We start from the raw sequence: 18,882 nt of genomic DNA, 5'->3' as shown, positions 1-18,882 counted from the left end.
TATTGTTGGATGTACCTATTTTCTTGATGCCAACTGGCCTGGTTACTGACTCCAGAATTCGCCAGCAACTGCACCCCCTTTCCTGCCTTGCATCCGGACCAACACCTAACATCAAGTGCCCCCCCAACTACCACCAGGCATGAGCCCCAATATCAGGGTGCCCCCTCCAGTGACTTCACAGCCCCAGGTTGAGCTAGAGAGAGAGAGACTGTCACTGTGAACTATGAGTACTAATACCATCCTCAAAGCCACAACTACCACTCCCATCCTCATCACTTCCATTCTGAGTTGCATGGTACAGTCAGCATAATCTGTTCATTATAAAGAACATGAGGGCAAGGACCTCATGAAGGTGAGATGTTGATTGCATTTGCATACCTGAAGCTCTCTTGTGTGACTAAACTGCCTTTGGGGGGGGTGTTAGAGTAGGAGATGGGCATACAAAGAAATATTTAATAGTGCAAAGGCATATGTACTCTACAGTCGTGGCCAAAAGTTTTGAGAATTACATAAATATTGGAAATTGAAAAAGTTGCTGCTTAAGTTTTTATAATAGCAATTTGCATATACTCCAGAATGTTATGAGGAGTGATCAGATGAATTGCATAGTCCTTCTTTGCCATGAAAATTAACTTAATCCCAAAAAAAACTTTCCACTGCATTTCATTGCTGTCATTAAAGGACCTGCTGAGATCATTTCAGTAATCGTCTTGTTAACTCAGGTGAGAATGTTGACGAGCACAAGGCTGGAGATCATTATGTCAGGCTGATTGGGTTAAAATGGCAGACTTGACATGTTAAAAGGAGGGTGATGCTTGAAATCATTGTTCTTCCATTGTTAACCATGGTGACCTGCAAAGAAAAGCGTGCAGCTATCATTGCGTTGCATAAAAATGGCTGCACAGGCAAGGATATTGTGGCTACTAAGATTGCACCTCAATCAACAATTTATAGGATCATCAAGAACTTCAAGGAAAGAGGTTCAATTCTTGTTAAGAAGGCTTCAGGGCGTCCAAGAAAGTCCAGCAAGCGCCAGGATCGTCTCCTAAAGAGGATTTAGCTGCGGGATCGGAGTGCCACCAGTGCAGAGCTTGCTCAGGAATAGCAGCAGGCAGGTGTGAGCGCATCTGCACGCATAGTGAGACGAAGACTTTTGGAAGATGGCCTGGTGTCAAGAAGGGCAGCAAAGAAGCCACTTCTCTCCAAAAAAAACATCAGGGACAGATTTATCTTCTGCAGAAAGTATGGTGAATGGACTGCTGAGGACTGTGGCAAAGTCATATTCTCCGATGAAGCCTCTTTCCGATTGTTTGGGGCATCTGGAAAAGGCTTGTCCGGAGAAGAAAAGGTGAGTGCTACCATCAGTCCTGTGTCATGCCAACAGTAAAGCATCCTGAGACCATTCATGTGTGGGGTTGCTTCTCATGCAAGGGAGTGGGCTCACTCACAATTTTGCCCAAAAACACAGCCATGAATAAAGAATGGTACCAAAACACCCTCCAACAGCAACTTCTTCCAACAATCCAACAACAGTTTGGTGAAGAACAATGCATTTTCCAGCACGATGGAGCACCGTGCCATAAGGCAAAAGTGATAACTAAGTGGCTCGGGGACCAAAACGTTGACATTTTGGGTCCATGGCCTGGAAACTCCCCAGATCTTAATCCCATTGAGAACTTGTGGTCAATCCTCAAGAGGCGGGTGGACAAACAAAAACCCACTAATTCTGTCAAACTCCAAGAAGTGATTATGAAAGAATGGGTTGCTATCTGTCAGGAATTGGCCCAGAAGTTGATTGAGAGCATGCCCAGTCGAATTGCAGAGGTCCTGAAAAAGAAGGGCCAACACTGCAAATACTGACTCTTTGCATAAATGTCATGTAATTGTCGATAAAAGCCTTTGAAACGTATGAAGTGCGTGTAATTATATTTCACTACATCACAGAAACAACTGAAACAAAGATCTAAAAGCAGTTTAGCAGCAAACTTTGTGAAAACGAATATTTGTGTCATTCTCAAAACTTTTGGCCACGACTGTATGTACCATAGAGCCAGCCCTGGGCTGCTATGACTGCTTGGAAAGAGGGGACTCACAAGGGAGAGTGGAAACAGCTCGGGGGTCACATCTTTATAGGAAGATGAGCAGAAGAAACACACTTAAGAATCTCCTTTGTTCTATGATGCCTACTGTCCCCCATGAAGGTCTATGTAAACTATACGTAAACTATATGTCTGCTATGACAGTACACTTACATCGTAAGCACCAGCTTTGATCTGCTGGTACAGCCTGTGCTGATCTTCATCCCAGAAAGGTGGGTAACCAACAAGCAAGATATAAAGAATAACTCCTGTCGGGGGCAGAAAAAAACAGTGCAGTGATCAGTATATTAAACTGTTTAATAGGATCCAAAGCTGCGTACCCAGATGTGGCAAATGGTGACAATGTGTGAAAAAACAAGGAAACTGTGACTATGATATTTTTTCTGTTAAGGCAATTTTACTATACACTGGAGATGTGTCAGCCTTCCGTGCTGAGGGGTGTGCTACAGAAGTCCTGGTACTCGAAAATGACTACCACAAATCTTAATATTAACTGCATAACAGTTTTACATAGACCTCATATAGCAAGGTTATTGTATGACTTTATATATGCTGTTGTTTGGTCACTATATGTTGGTATTATTTGAGCAGTATGTTGAAGGCATTGTGTGGCACTGCTAATTAGGTACTGTACAGTACAGTATTTTGCAGTGGAGCGTAGTTTATTGCATTGTATTGCATCATATTGCTTTGTTATCTTGGCAACTGTGTGAAAGTGTTTTTTGGCCATTGCATGGCGCTGTTATTTGGGCACCGCAGATGGTTGAAGAGAAGGAAAGAAATTTAGGTTATTAGAAGGGACATCTCCAATCAAATATATGTAGAGTAGACATTCCTGGAGGCCTCAACATCTAATAAAAGTGGGCATATGCATTACCACAAGCCCATAGATCCACAGCCTTTCCATAAGGATCTTTCCGTAACACTTCTGGGGAGAGGTAGCCTGGGGTGCCAGCGAATCCTAAAATAAAAAGATAAAATTAATTATATTCAGTAAAACAGCTACAACCTGGATATTTGAAAGTAATGCATTCATCCTTTCTTGCCTAGTCTAGCTATTGCCCCAAATGGATCATTACAGCCAAAAAAATGCCTTTTACTGGTGACAGTATTGAGATGATGAGAGTTGTATCCATAGTGCACTATAATATGTCTCATCTGGGTTACTGACTCATTTATAATTGTGCCATTTTGTCACTCAAGTAGGCACTCAAAATGTTAGGATGAGCGCAGTCAGGTCTAAGGTGTACACGCATGCCAATGGGAACTGCCAGTGCTTAAAGGGAACCTGTCATCAACTTTATGCTGAACTTACTGAGGGCAGCATAAAATTGTGACAGAAATGCTGATTTCAGTGGTGTCACTCATGAGCTAAAAGTAAGTGGTTGCTGAGAACCAGCCTCATGATCATTGCAGCACAGGCCTGGAAAAAAGTCAAATCTACCTGAGAAGAGTCCTGGTTATTCATAATCTCCTGCTCTCCCCCCTATCTGATGATGACTGTCAGTTCTCTACTAGAGAGAAAGGGAGGAAACTAGGTAGAAGCCTGTCAGTCATCAGCAGGTGGGCAGGAGAGCAGGAATTCATGAATAACCAGGACTCTTCTCAGGTGGCCGGGACTCTTTTCCAGGCCCAGTCTGCAATGATTGTGATGTTGGTTCTCGGCAACCATTTACTTTTAACTTATAAATGACAGACCCCTGAAATCAACTCACCTATCTCTACTTTATTCTGTTTTTAGTATGGGCAGCATAAAGTTGATGACAGGTTCCCTTTAAACTGAATTTTCCAGCATATTGAAAGTAATCACTTCCACTTTCAACAGATAATTACTTGGAAAATGGAGAAATGTACATCTGCTGCCATCAGCTGCTATTTTCCCTTGTCTTTGCAGTGTGAGCTTAAGCTTCAGTTATGTATAAAAAAGGAAAAGACCAGTGACATTTACCATATCTTCCTCGCCCATAATACTACTATACATTAAACTACAATGGAAAAAGTAATAATAAAAATACATTAATTCTGTCTTCCCCTTTTTATCTCCCTTTTGAGCTTAGACTATGTATACAATATGGACAATCAGACTTGGTAAGGCTTCGTTCAGATGGGCCTGCTTTGTCTCTGGCTAGGAAGAAGTAGAACATTTCTCTATACTGCTGTAACTGCAGGGGATGTCAAGCAAAACAAAGTGGTTCCATTTTATACACCCATTCTTTCCTGAAATTTCAGCTGAAATATGGGGATGTAAAAAAACACCTGTTATCTGACATATTGTATCTCTTCAAGATGATTTATTTCAGAAGAATGAAAATCCATTTGTTCACTATTATTGTTCACTATTAGTTTTATTCACATTTTTTATCTATTTCATTCCCAAGTTTATTGTCTCTTTAAAGCATAATTCAGGCCAGGTCCAGTCCACCAGCAGTGTGATCAATGTCCCCTGTGACAACCTGTCCTATCTCTCTGCACTGATCCACGCTCATATTACAGCTATAACTAATGTAACAGAGACTAAAAATCTCTGTTAAAGTGGCATGATAATAGGGGCTTAGCGGTTGCACGTAGGCCTTGAAGCCTGAGGAGGCCTAAAAGATCTTCTGTCCACATGAAGATGCCAGTACTATAAATGGTGCACAATAGTTGAGAGCACCGTTACAGATATTGCACTGGGACCAAGGAGCTGAAAGGGTACCTGCTGCCAAACCTGTCACCAAGAGCACCTTGCCCTAACCGTATACGGGTCCAACAATCATAATGTTCAGCTGTAGAGATGAGCGAATCGAAGCTGACAAAGTGGAATTTGATCAGAATTTCAGGAAAAATTTGATTCGCAACGAATGTGAACTCCCTCGCGCTTTGTAATAACGAATCACATTTTTCCTAAAATGGCGGCTACACGTGTTATGACTTAGGACATGGGGCAAGGAACTCTGGGAAGGCGGGATCACCCAGATTGACATGCCTGCATGCAGCCAATCAGCAGCCAGCCCTGTGATGTGACAGCCCTATAAATACGGCAGCTATTTTAGATTCTGCTATTTTCCAGCGTTCAGAGTGCAGGGACAGACGTGTGAAGGCGCTAGGGACAGCAATTGGAAAAACCTCATTGCGGAAGAAAAAAGACGATTTATAAGTGCAGGGAAAGGAGGAATCATTACACAGCATCTTAGTGCAAGGAGAGACGTCAGAAGGCGCTAGGGACGTTGATAGGAAAGCGATTTACAAGTGCAGGGAAAGATTATTTGGGGATCCAAATAGCCATTAGACAGCTCTGTCATTCCAGCTATTTGGGCTGCAAGTGCTATGTTGAAAAGTCTTTAGTGGCCTATATCTTAGTATCTTTAGTATCTTATATCAGTACTACAAGAAAAATATATACGCATTTCACTTCTGCAGTTATTTCTGGTGAAAGCATATAGGGGCGTATTTAATTAAAAAAAGAAAAAAAATATGCACTGCACTGTTGCAGTTATTTCTGGTGAAAGCGTATAGGGTTGTCTTCCAGTACAACAAGAAAAATATATTCTCAGTGCAGTTCTGCAGCTAATTCTGGTGAAAGCATATAGTGGCCTATTTCAGTTCAATAAGTAAAATATATTCTCAGTTCACTACTGGAGTTATTTCTGTTGAAAGTGTATAGGGGCGTATTACAGTAAAAAAAGAAAAATATATATGCACTGCACTGTTGCAGTTATTTTTGGTGAAAGCATATAGGGGCGTATTACAGTAAAAAAAAATATATATATTCTCCGTTCACGTTGGCGGTTATATGTGTTGAAAGCATGGCTGGGAGTCAGCAGAGAGGCAGCAGTGGGAGGTCGGGAGCCAAACGTGCCTGGGGTAGAGCACCTGCTTAGCAGCAGCCTCTTATCTACCCGGGAAGTAGTGGTGCAGGGGTACATGGAAGTAGCGGCGGTAGCAGTCAGTGCGGCAGTTATGGTAAAATCTTCATGATGTTTCCATGACAAATCTGCAGCGTGGCGACCCCGTGTGGCTTCTACACAATTTCAAAATCATCCTTCAGCGGAGCGAATAGATGCCGGTTCATTTCTAAGACGTCCGTCATTTCTATAGTCCTGGGGGAATCCGAACACCCTCTCCATCTCCATGCTCCGTTATATGTGGTAAAATCTTTATTGATGTATTTCGGTTGCAATTATATGTGGTAAAATCTTTTGTGACGTATTTTGGTGTAAAAACAAATCTTATTCAGTGTTCAGCGCTGCACTTATATGCGGTAAAATCTTTTGTGACTTATTTAGGTGGAAAAACAAATCCAATTCAGCGTTCAGCGCTGTAGTAATATGAAGTAAAATATTTTGTCATGTATTTCGGTGGAAAAACAAATTTTAATCAGCGTTCAGCGCTGCAGTTATATGCGGTAAAATCTTTTGTGACTTATTTGGGTGGAAAAACTAATTTTATTCAGCTTTCAGTGCTGTAGTAATATGTGGTAAAATCTTTATTGAAGTATGTCGGTTGAAAAACAAAATTAATTCAGTGGTGTAGCTCTACGGTTATATGCGATAAAATCTTTATTGAAGTATTTCGGTTGAAAAACAAAATTTATTCTGCGGTCAGTGCTGCGGTTATATATGGTAAAATCTTTAGTGACGTATCTTGATGAACTTCACGACTCTTCCGGGCCCAAAGCTATCTTGACGCTTTGTCTTGTCATTGTCTGTAGCTACCAGAGACCTGTTCATGCGAGGCATGTTCCCCCAGAAGTATCTTGATCGATCAACACTCTGTGATTGTGCTATTCTGTGGCTTCCTCATGCTGCTGCCACCTCCACACTCTGTTATTGTGCCACTCTGTGGTCTCCTGATTCTGCTGCCACCTCCAGACTCTGTCATTGTGCCGCTCTGTGGTCTCCTCCTGATGCTGCTGCTATCACCTCCAGACTCTGTGATTGTGCCACTGTGTGGCCTACTCATGCTGCTTCCACCTCCAGACTCGGTCATTGTGCCACTCTGTGGCCTACTCATGCTGCTGCCACCTCTAGACTCGGTCATTGTGCCACTCTGAAGCCTACTCATGCTGCTGCCACCTCCAGACTCGGTCATTGTGCCACTCTGTAGCCTACTCATGCTGCTTCCACCTCCAGATTCAGTCATTGTGCCACTCTGTGGCCTACTCATGATGCTGCCACCTCCAGGCTCTGTCATTGTGCCACTCTGTAGCCTACTCATGCTGCTGGCACCTCCAGACTCGGTCATTGTGCCACTCTGTGGCCTACTCATGCTGCTGCCACCTCCAGACTCTGTCGTTGTGCCATTCTGTGGCCTACTCATGCTGCTGCCACCTCCAGACTCTGTTGTTGTGCCACTCTGTGGCCTACTCATGCTGCTGCCACCTCCAGACTCTGTCGTTGTGCCATTCTGTGGCCTACTCATGCTGCTGCCACCTCCAGACTCTGTCGTTGTGCCATTCTGTGGCCTACTCATGCTGCTGCCACCTCCAGACTCGTCGTTGTGCCAGTCTGTGGCCTACTCATGCTGCTGACACCTCCAGACTCAGTCATTGTGCCACTGTGTGGCCTACTGATGCTGCTGCCACCTCCAGACTCGGTCGTTGTGCCATTCTGTGGCCTACTCATGCTGCTGCCACCTCCAGACTCTGTCATTGTGCCACTCTGTGGTCTCTTCATGATGCTTCCACCTCACCACTATGTCATAGGTCCACTCTGTGGACTTCTCATACTGTTCCCACCCTTCCTCTCTTCATGACTGGTCCACTATTTTGGCTTTCGGCCTGGCTGACATCATCATTCATTTGACACTTCTTCGGATCTGTCAGAAGGAAGAAAAATGAGACGCGCAACGGATCCTCTCTGTGTAGCAGCTTTAAGGCCTGTATGGTCCCATCAGAATGGCTTATGAATTGGTAGCCAAAAGCAGGAGTGGGTAGAAAAGACAGAAGACATGCAAATATTTGGTTCATGTGTCATCTCTGTTTTAGATCCAGTCCTGTTTTTTTATGGCATTAGTAATACTGATGGATTACTGACCAAATGCTGACCGAGTGAAGGCAAATGCTCAACAGACAGGATCTGTTTTTTAAGCGGTTATTGCTGTGACAAATCAGAGGAAGGGCAAAATAATCAGTGACATCAACACAGACTTACCGCTGACACCCTCTCCACTCTGTCCAGGGGGGAGGGGAGGGCTCTATTTTTAATAGAACAGGTTCTGTAGACATCTATGTGGAATCAGCTGGCGACAGTGTAAAAAGAGTGCGCTTCTTCTTGGCGCTAACATCGACCTGTAAGGCTGAGTTGATACTTAAGTTATTTGGTCAGTTTTGGCCCCATGACTGCTCAAATAAGTGAAGTGTGCAGTGATTCTAAGAGTGACACTTATCATTCATGTGTTTGCTTGTCATACTGACTCACAATATTGTTTCACTACCACAGCAGACTTCCTATGCGTGTTACTGCAAGGCACAGTGTTCTACAGGCTCTCTGTAGCCTGGAAATAGATGTTTTTAAAAGCCATTCGGCACGAATAAATTCGGATCGAAGCTAATTTTTCCGAAAAATTAGTCGAACCGTCCGACTTAGAAAATGTTTCAATTTACTCCAGTGGCATTGCGCATGTAGTGGAACTTAGTTCATCACTACTAACTCTTGTCTCATATTGAGACTATATATCAAAGCTGACAAAGTAGAACTCGATCCGAATTTCAGAAATAATTAGATTCGCACCAAATCCAAATTTCCTCACGCTTTGTGGTAACAAATCAAATTTTTTCCTAAAATGGCTGCTGCACGTTAGGACATGGAGCAAGGAACTCTGGGAACGAAGGATCACCCACAATTCCATGCATGCAGCCAATCAGCAGCCAGCCCTGTGATCTCACAGCCCTATAAATAGCCTCAGCCATCTTGGATTCAACCATTTTCCAGTGTACTTAGTACAGGGAGAAACGTTAGCAGGCACTAGGGACAGTGCTAGGAAAGACTTGTAAACTTATATTTTGCTCAATAGAAGTTCAGGGAAAGAGCATTAGAAGTGTAGAAAAAGTATAGGGAGCAATTATTCCACAGTACTGAAGCAGAACAGGGTTCAATAGGGGAGTTTACAGCCTGGGTAATAGGAACAATCCTGTTACACCTTGCTGCACTGACTGCGGATCCAAATTGCCATTATACTGCTGCTGATTTCAGGTTTGCAATACTTCTGTAATTCCAGCAAACCGTTCTTGTTATTGGGGCCTTATTAGCCCTTGTGCGGGGGAGTTATATATATGTTCTAAAGCGTTTTTTTGCTGTGTATTAGTGGGGAGAAAAAAGGGGACTAATTAGCCGTTGTGTATTGAAGTGAGAAAATTACAGCCCTTTTTGACGTGTATTAGTGGCAAAAAAAAGTATTATTTTCCGTTCACGGCCGCAGTTATATGTTCTAAAGCCTCTTTTTGGCGTGTATTAGAGGGGAAAAAGAAAAAGGGCTTATTAGCCTTTTTGTGGTAAAATTAGAAAATTACAGCCCTTTTTGGCGTGTATTAGTGGCAAAAAAAAACTTAATTTGCCATTTAGCTGTGCAGTGATATGTTCTGAAGCCTTTTTTGTTGCGTATTAGTGGGGGGGGAAGGGGCTTATTAGCCGTTGTGTGTTGAAGTGACAAAATTACAGCCCTTTTTGGTGTGTATTAGTGCCAAAAAAAAGTATTATTTGCCCTTCACGGCCACAGGTATATGTTCTAAAGTTTTTTTGTGTATTAGTGGGGAAAAAGAAAAAGGGTTTATTAGCCTTTGTGTGCCAAAGAGAGAAAATGAAAGCCCCTTTTGGCATGTATTAGTGGCAAAAAAAAACGTTATTTGCCGTTTCACGGCCGCAGTTATATGTTCTAAAGCTGTTTCTTGGCGTGTATTAGTGGGGGGAAAAAAAGGGGCCTATTAGCTGTTTCAGTGGTGAAGTGAGAAAATTACAGCCCTTTTTGACATGTATCTATTTCCTTATTTGATCTAACAGTATGTCAGACAGAGAAGTGACAGGCCCCGCACAGGGGAGGGGCACAGGCCTAAATGTTTCTGGCACAGGTCGCAGCAGAGTAAGGGGGCGTGGCAGCAGGGGTCACTTCAAGAGACCTGAGCTCCCAGTGTCAGCTAGCGGTCGAGTCTTGACCAGCAACCCAGTAGTTCTTGAATGACTTGGTCATCTCTGTTTTTGATCCACTCCTGTTATTTTTGAAATTTAGAAATACTGATGGATTACTGACCAAATGCTGACCGAGTGAAGGTGGATGCTCAACAGACAGGATCTGTTTTTTGGGGGTTATTGTTCTGAAGGATCAGAGGAAGGGCAAAATAATCAGTGACGTCAACACAAACTTACTGCTGACACCCTCTCCACTCTCTCGGGGGGCTCTACTTTTATAAACTTTTTTTATAGAACAGATTCTGTACACATCTATATGGAATTAGTGAATTGGTGTAAAAGGAGTGCACTCTTTCACACTGTAGTAGGACCTTGGGTCTCTGCACGGTTCTTTATACCTGGCGCTAACATCGACCTGTAAAGCTGAGTTCACACTTGAGTTATTTGGTCAGTCATAAGGGCTTAAATAAGTAAAGTGTGCAGTGATTCTAAGAGTGATGCCTGTCATTTGCATGTCATACTGACTCACAGTATTATTTCACTACCACAGCAGACTCCCTATGCATGTTACTACAAGGCACAGTGTTCTACACCACTATAAATGCTCTCTGGTTGGATCAAACCAATTTTTTTTTAAATATTCGACAAACCGCTCATCTCTAGTTTGAAATATAAATAAATCCAAACAGGTAAATCAAAATAAATCTATAATTTTACCATTATTAATACATTATCACAATCTTAGCACTATTGTATAATAATTGGATTCATACCACTGGTGAAAACAAGCAATGTGGTGTTACCACTGAATATACAGTCAATCAGCTAGTACCCCAGATGTGAAACGACACCTAACTTTATTGGTTTATTATGGTTTGCGGTAGGATACACTGGTTTAATTTAGCTTTTATTTCGGTTTTGGTATCGCTGTGTGCCGCTTAGATGAGGTACTTCCGTGACTGTTGCATGACTTTGCGACCGCCCTCACTAGACTTGTGAGGAGGCACTCCCTGAGGAACAATTATTGTACAATAGTGCTAAGATTTTAATAATTTATTAATATAGGTTACCCTTTAGATATATTTTGATTTACCCATTTGGATTCTGTTTAGATTTTGATAAATCCGCTTCTATTTGCACCACAGGGAGTTTATCTTTGTAATATAAAGCCACTGAAAAAAAATATTTTTCTCATCTCATCTCATATTTGAGTCACATAAGTTTTACTTCATTAACCAATTATGCACCGCCTGGCAGGCGGTCCAAGTCTCTGAAGCATTATATTTATGGAGCAGGCTTTATCCATTGGCCCAAGTGATTGGGAAGCCGAATGTTAGGTCCCCCACAGAGAAAGGCTGCCGTGGATGCTGGAGAGAAGAAAAAAGTGGTTTCACAGCTTCCGTCTTCTCTATTCTTCCATACACAGAGCTAAATTAGCAGTCATAGCATAGAAGCATGGACACTGCAGCTCCCTTTATTAGTTCTGACACTGCAGCTCCCTTTATTAGTTCTGACACTGCAGCTCCCTTTATTAGTTCTGGTGATCATTGGACCGGTCACATGTTAGCAGGCTAATGCATTTTCTAGATCCAGGGCCAACCCTAGGGTTGGCAGTTGTCACTGCAACTGTCCAGGCTTCCCGATAACTAGGGCTTCTGTGCAGCCCCAGTTACAGTGGAAAGCATAGAGTAAAAACTGAATAGAAAGTAATAAAAAAGCTCCCAATGGTCTTTTCTGAACTTTGAAAGAAAATGTCTAAAAATAAAAGGAAAGAAATACACAAACAAATAACCTACCTGCATAAAACTGTTTTCCATGTAAGTTATTCTCATACAGCTGGCCAAGACCAGATACCCAAAATTGACATTTAATATATCAAAATGTATAGTAGACAATGATGAATGCAAATGTAAAGTCTATTTTGGGGTAATATATTATAAAAAAAAATAATAATTTAAAAAGCATATTTTTGCTATATTTTATTAGCCTCTAAAAGACTTTGAAGTTATTAAAATAATAATAATAAAAAAAACTTATTGTGATAAGTAGACAGTTTATCTTGTATCTTATGTGATCTTATGAGTTATGTCATATGCCCAATTGTATGTTCCCTATTGAACTGGTCTTATACAGTGAGGTCCATAAATATTGGGGCTGCCAATGGAACTGGTTCTCTTGTTTTTATTGATGATGTGACTGCTGACAAAAGCAGCAGGATGAATTCTGAAGTGTTTCAGGCAATATTATCTGCTCATATTCAGCCAAATGCTTCAGAACTCATTGGACGGCGCTTCACAGTGCAGATGGACAATGACCCAAAGCATACTGCAAAAGCAACCAAAGAGTTTTTTAAGGGAAAGAAGTGGAATGTTATGCAATGGCCAAGTCAATCACCTGACCTGAATCCGATTGAGCATGCATTTCACTTGCTGAAGAAAAAACTGAAGGGAAAATGCCCCAAGAACAAGCAGGAACTGAAGACAGTTGCAGTAGAGGCCTGGCAGAGCATCACCAGGGATGAAACCCAGCGTCTGGTGATGTCTATGCGTTCCAGACTTCAGGCTGTAATTGACTGCAAAGGATTGTTTATGATTATTATTCTGTCCCATTACTTTTGGTTCCTTAACAAGTGGGAGGCACATATGCAAACTGTTGTAATTCCTACACCGTTCACTTGATTTGGACGTAAATACCCTCAAATTAAAGCTTACAGTCTGTAGTTAAAGCACATCTTGTTTGTTTCATTTCAAATCCATTGTGGTGGTGTATAGAGCCAAAAATGTTAGAATTGTGCTGATGTCCCAATATTTATGGACCTGACAGTATATATGGTAACAGAGGCCCCTCATGGGGCTATATCTGCATTACTTAGTGTTGGGATAAGTATTCTCCATTGTGATCCACTTAGCATCTGCCTATCAGATGCTAATACCTTTTCAGTGATACAGTTGGTCCTTTTGGATTGTGCAATTAGGTATGCACAAGCCCTCACGCCCCCAAACCAATTGGTCTCATGGAGATTCATGAAGTGCCTAGACATGGAGGGCACCTCTCCACAGCAGGAGGCCTACAGGAGTTCCTGACTCTACCTAGAAATATAAGTTAATATATAATAGGCTGTAAATCATTCCTGTTAAGACCTACATGTTTAGTGTCTATACCATCTATATAATGAAACATAAATCATGGAAATATGCCTGTGTCTGCACCCCCCCTCGGTGCAAGCTTGAAATTGTGTTTTGTTCATATTTCATATATTCCAGTGGGATGGGGAGGTGAGCATGAATAATGAAGTGTTACCCCATAGACTGAGCACCTATTTGTAATGAGGGGAGATAGAAATATGAGACCATGGAGGTTTCGATGACACACGTTGGGATACCCAATCGGATTGGACAGTGTACATCTTCAGCAAAGGACTTTACTACGCAACACGCTAAGTATTAGAATCTCTGCTTTTCTCCTTTTTATTTTATCTGTCTTTGCACATGTATGTATGTCTGTTTGGAAGGCGAGTGGAGTAAATTAACTCCCTGCTGTCACGTGCCAGGGCGGTCCTAAGCAACTCTTATATTTACTGTTCTAAACCTCCTCCATTACAGTGACGCTGCTCAAATCCTCCTGCCACTGTAGCTATAACTTCATGTTTTTGGCTCCGCAATGGTGTGCCGTTTACCGCTTGTGAAAAGTGCAGTCGAACACTGGCCTCATCACTTTATGTTACCGGCAGACATATCCATTGTCACAAAAGCAAGATTTTAAAACTTGAACTTGAAACTTCAAAGAAAATATAGTAATTATAAAGCATCTTTTCGATCCGTTCTGGTTGCCACCGCCTACCTTCATCCACAGCCCTTCACATCCTTTGGTAGCTCCTGATGGACACATATATTTTTTCACCTGTATTAACTTTGTGACTATGTCATCTAATTTTGATCTTTTGTTCTTTTAAAGTACTTACCAAACCATGCCTGCTGTTCACCTTCCACCTCAATAGCCAGCCCAAAATCGGCCAATTTAACAGCTGCTCCTTTTAGTTTAGAAGCCAATAACAGGTTTTCTGGCTATGAAAGTGAAAACATAAAAAAGAGTTGTATTAGATTGCCCATAATGTGTATTAGAGCAGATTTGATCTTTACTGAAACAGAACATTGTTGTATCATGTACGTTGCTAAATTGTATCTATCTAATTATCTATCTATCTAATTATCTATCTATCTAATTATCTATCTTTCAATATCTATCTATCTTTCAATATCTATCTATCTTTCAATATCTATCTATCTTTCAATATCTATCTTTCAATATCTATCCATCTACTATCTATCTATCTATCTATCTATCTATCTATCTATCTATCTATCTATCTATCTATCTATCTGTCTATTGTGACACAGTGAGGGGTTGTGTCTGGCAAGGCAGGTATTTTCCTCCCAGCATGTGCAGCTGGGCTGGTTTCCAGCCAGGTGAGGTCAAATACCAGACCAGAGTTTAAGTGCCGGTCCGGATTTTGGCAGCACCTGGCTGTCCTTAAATAGGCAGCTGGGCTCAGCAGAGATGTCTCTGTTTTTGGGATCTGAGGCTTTGTGTCATGCTGGAGGGCTGGGAGCCGCACGCTGGGGAAACAGGCCCCCTAAAGCCTGCTGTGGACTACTGGAGGCAGAACTGCAAGCAAGGTGACTTGTGTTATATGAACTTTCCATTGTGTGAATTAACACCAAGACCGCAGTTCCGTGCTGTTTTGTGCAATTGCCTCAAGTGTGAATAAACACTGACATTTTGAGTTAAGAACTTGTATTTTGCCTCTGTACTGCACCCGCTTACCCTATCTACCAGAGCGAAAACCCACTCTCTCTATCTATCTATCTATCTATCTATCTATCTATCTATCTATCTATCTATCTATCTATCTAAATTGATAAACTCCACAGCACATCCAGAATTAGAAAAAGTAACAAAAATGTTTATTCACCAGACATACAGCAACATTTCAATCCTCTAAGTGGGATCTTTCTCAAGCAAATGGTGATGATCTATCATCTGTCTATCTATCTATCTATCTATCTATCTATCCTTCTCTATTCAGGAACACCCCAAAAACTGGGGAGGAATGTCCCCTATGAAATTGTACACAGGCCTTGCCCTGTCCAGCTTCTTCGCAGTCCAGTTCATGGAACAGTCCTGCACAAACAGGATCAGTAGCTATAAATTACTAGGCTGCATGACAGCCCCATGTGAAACACCAAGGCTTTAGTGTCAAAAGCCGAGCCATACCATCCCAATCTCTTCTTGCAATGCTCGTATTAATCAAATTTTTCAGAAAATAAAGTTTGGTGGACCAGCTCCATAAATAATGCACGGTTGACCTTCCACCCCTCCAGTCAGTCTCAAATCTGCCAGTTTCAAACCTGTTAGCTCTGAAGCCAGTAATCAGAAAGCAGAGAGTCCATAAGACAGAGTTAAGAGATTGTCAGATGCCTCAATATGCTTAAAAGCCAAGGGTCACTGTGAAAACGCAATAAAATATAAATCAAAGAGCCTGAGATCGTGAGAGTGCCAGAGGCAGGATGTTGACTACAAGATGCAAGATAAAGGACTTCTTAAATAGAAAATTAGTTTTACTGAAGGGAACTCTGATTTTATCGCTTACAGAAATGTCACTGACTTAAAGGACACGAGACAAATAAAAACCCCAATACAAGACTTCCATATTTCAACAAAATAAATTTTTTATTAGCGTTCCTGAACTCTTTCAGCGGAACAGCAGTATTAGAAGAGACTAACTTTTCCAGGAGTACAATTTTGATGACCTATCCTTGATCGCACACATTTAACCCCTCAGATGCCGCAGTCAAAAATAACTACGGTTTCTGGGAGCTCAAAAACCCGGAAGCATGCATGTGCAACGGCTCCTCTTAGCAGGAATCGAGGTAGCCAGATAGTTTGTGCAGCAGTCTCGGTCCTCCTAGATGATCCGAGACTGATGCAGATAGGTTTGTATGGAGGTCCTGCTCCTAGGGAACTTAGCTCAAGCCTTATAGACACCGATGCTAATGCTTTGGGGTCCATGAGAGAAGCAATCTAATGATTGTTATACAGTTGTGTTCAAAATTATTCAACCCCCAATGCTGTAAAGGGTTTTAGGGAATTTAGTGTACATTTGTAATTGTGTTCAGAATGAAATCTTACAAGGACTTTTTAAAGAACCAAATGCAACTAAAATGACATCAATTGTTTTTGTAATACAGTATTAAATGTTTTTTTTTGTGATTTCTTCATTGATACAATTATTCAACCCCTTAAAGACTACGACTCTTAAGAACAGAGGTTCATTCAAGTGTTTTCGATCAGGTATTGAAAACACCTATGGATGTCAAGGAGCAGCAATCAAGCATAATAAGCACCAATTAGGCAGATTTAAAAAGACTGTGATACTCAGCTCCTTCTAGACATTTACTGGTGTGTTTACAAACATGGTGAAGTCAAGAGAAAGGTCCAGGAAGACAAGAGAAGAGTTGATTTCTCTTCACAGGAAGGGCAATGGCTATAAGAAGATTGCAAAGATGTTAAACATACCAAGAGACACCATAGGAAGCATCATTCGCAAATTCAAGGCAAAGGGCACTGTTGAAACGCTACCTGGTCGTGGCAGAAAGAAGATGCTGACTTCGACTGCTGTGTGCTACCTGAAGCGCAAAGTGGAGAAAAGTTCCTGTGTGACTGCTGAGGAACTGAAAAAAGATTTGTCAGATGTGGGTACTGAAGTTTCAGCTCAGACAATAAGGCGCACACTGCATAATGAAGGCCTCCATGCCAGAACTCCCAGGCGCACCCCCTTGCTGTCTCCAAAGAATAAGTCGACTGCAGTATGCCAAAAGTCATGTGGACAAACCACAAAAGTGTTCTGTGGACTGATGAAACAAAATTAGAACTGTTTGGCCCATGGATCAACGCTATGTTTGGAGGAGGAAGAACAAGGCCTATGAAGAAAAGAACACCTTGCCTACTGTGAAGCATGGTGGGGGTTCAATCATTCTTTGGGGCTGTTTTGCTTCTACAGGTACAGGGAAGCTTCAGCGTGTGCAAGGTACCATGAATTCTCTTCAGTACCAGGAGATATTGGATGAAAATGTGATGCAGTCCGTTACAAACCTGAGGCTTGGGAGACGTTGGACCTTTCAACAGGACAATGATCCAAAGCATACCTCCAAGTCCACTAGAGCATGGTTGCAGATTAAAGGCTGGAACATTTTGAAGTGGCCATCGCAGTCACCAGACTTAAATCCGATTGAGAACCTCTGGTGGGACTTAAAGAAAGCAGTTGCAGCGCGCAAGCCTAAGAATGTGACTGAACTGGAGGCTTTTGCCCATGAAGAATGGGAGAAGATACCCGTAGATCGCTGCAAGACACTTGTGTCAAGCTATGCTTCACGTTTAAAAGCTGTTATAACTGGAAAAGGATGTTGTACTAAGTACTAAGATTGAATGTCACTTGGGGGTTGAATAAAACTGATAATGATGTGAGCACAGAAAAGACATTTGTGGTTATTTCATTATAAATGTTATCTTATATTTGTCTGACTTACAAGTGCCTCTTTGATTTAATTGTAAACAAGATGACTGAAATGATCAAAATCAATGTCAAACTGGCCAAAACACTCAATTTCAGTGGGGGTTGAATAATTTTGAACACAACTGTAAGTGTAAAAATTAAAATGTTTTTAAAAATATTTTAAAAAAAGACATAAAAATTCTAAATCACCCCCTTTCCCCAAAATCAAAATAAACAAAAAATCATGATGGGCATCACCACGTGTGAAAACACCAATACTGTTTTTATTTGAAATATAAAAATACTTATCCCATACAGCAAATGGCAAAACAGAAATAAATGGCTTTGCCTCCCGAAAAAATTTAATACAAAGTGATCAAAAAGTCATACACACACCAGAATGGTATCAATGAAAAATACAGATTGCCCCACAAAAAATAAGCCCTCAAACAGCTCTGTACACATAATTACAAAAAAGTTACAGGGGTCAGAATATGGAGATGAAAAAAAAAATGCAACATTTTTTTTTTCAGTATTATGCAAAGAAAAAAAATATACAAATGTCAGGTCCGTTTTACCACATATGGAACGCCGTAAAAACAAAACCCATAAAATTGTGGTGGAATTATGTTCCAATTTACCCCATTTGGAATTGTTTTCTAGCTTCCCACTGCAACACATGCAATATCAAATGGTGCCACAAAAAACAAGCCTTCATACTGCTATGTGAACTGAAAAATATAAAAAAATTATGTTCCAGTCAAGGCAGGGAGTAAATATGGAAATGCAAAATGAAAAAACCCTTCGGGGGTGAAGGGGTTCAACAGCCAGAAAGTAGAATAGTGACTTCAAAAAACGATATCCTGAAACCCATCCAGGATATTCACATATACTGTAGGCCAGGGATCAGCAACCTTCGGCATTCTGGCTGTGGGGATTTCGGAGCAAAGCTGTAGGCTTTTGTATGTGATTTAAATAAGATGATGGTAGCAACCCTTTAAGAATTATCCTTGTCTGTACAGAATTTGGCCTTATGCACACGACCGTATGTATTTTGCGGTCTGCACAAACGGATCCACAAAAAAGACGCATGATGTCCATGTACATTCCCCATTTTGCGGAACGGAAC

The 18,882-nt window shown here is 41.4% G+C and overlaps 1 protein-coding gene across 1 annotated transcript in view; it reads right to left on the bottom strand.

Moving 5' to 3' along the window:
- CAMK2A (calcium/calmodulin dependent protein kinase II alpha) overlaps positions 1–18,882 on the bottom strand; it is a 331,715-nt gene that overhangs the window by 67,055 nt on the left and 245,778 nt on the right. Inside the window, exons 7-9 of the mRNA XM_040440682.1 lie at positions 14,163–14,265; positions 2,977–3,060; positions 2,253–2,347 (exon numbers count right to left, since the gene is read on the bottom strand). Coding sequence (XP_040296616.1) covers positions 2,253–2,347; positions 2,977–3,060; positions 14,163–14,265 — 282 coding nt within the window. The remainder of the gene's footprint in view (positions 1–2,252; positions 2,348–2,976; positions 3,061–14,162; positions 14,266–18,882) is intronic.

Source organism: Bufo bufo, chromosome 1 (assembly GCF_905171765.1).
Source record: "Bufo bufo chromosome 1, aBufBuf1.1, whole genome shotgun sequence".
NCBI lineage: Eukaryota > Metazoa > Chordata > Amphibia > Anura > Bufonidae > Bufo > Bufo bufo.
Note: the sequence above shows the minus strand (reverse complement) of the source record. Positions and strands in the feature narration are given on the sequence as shown.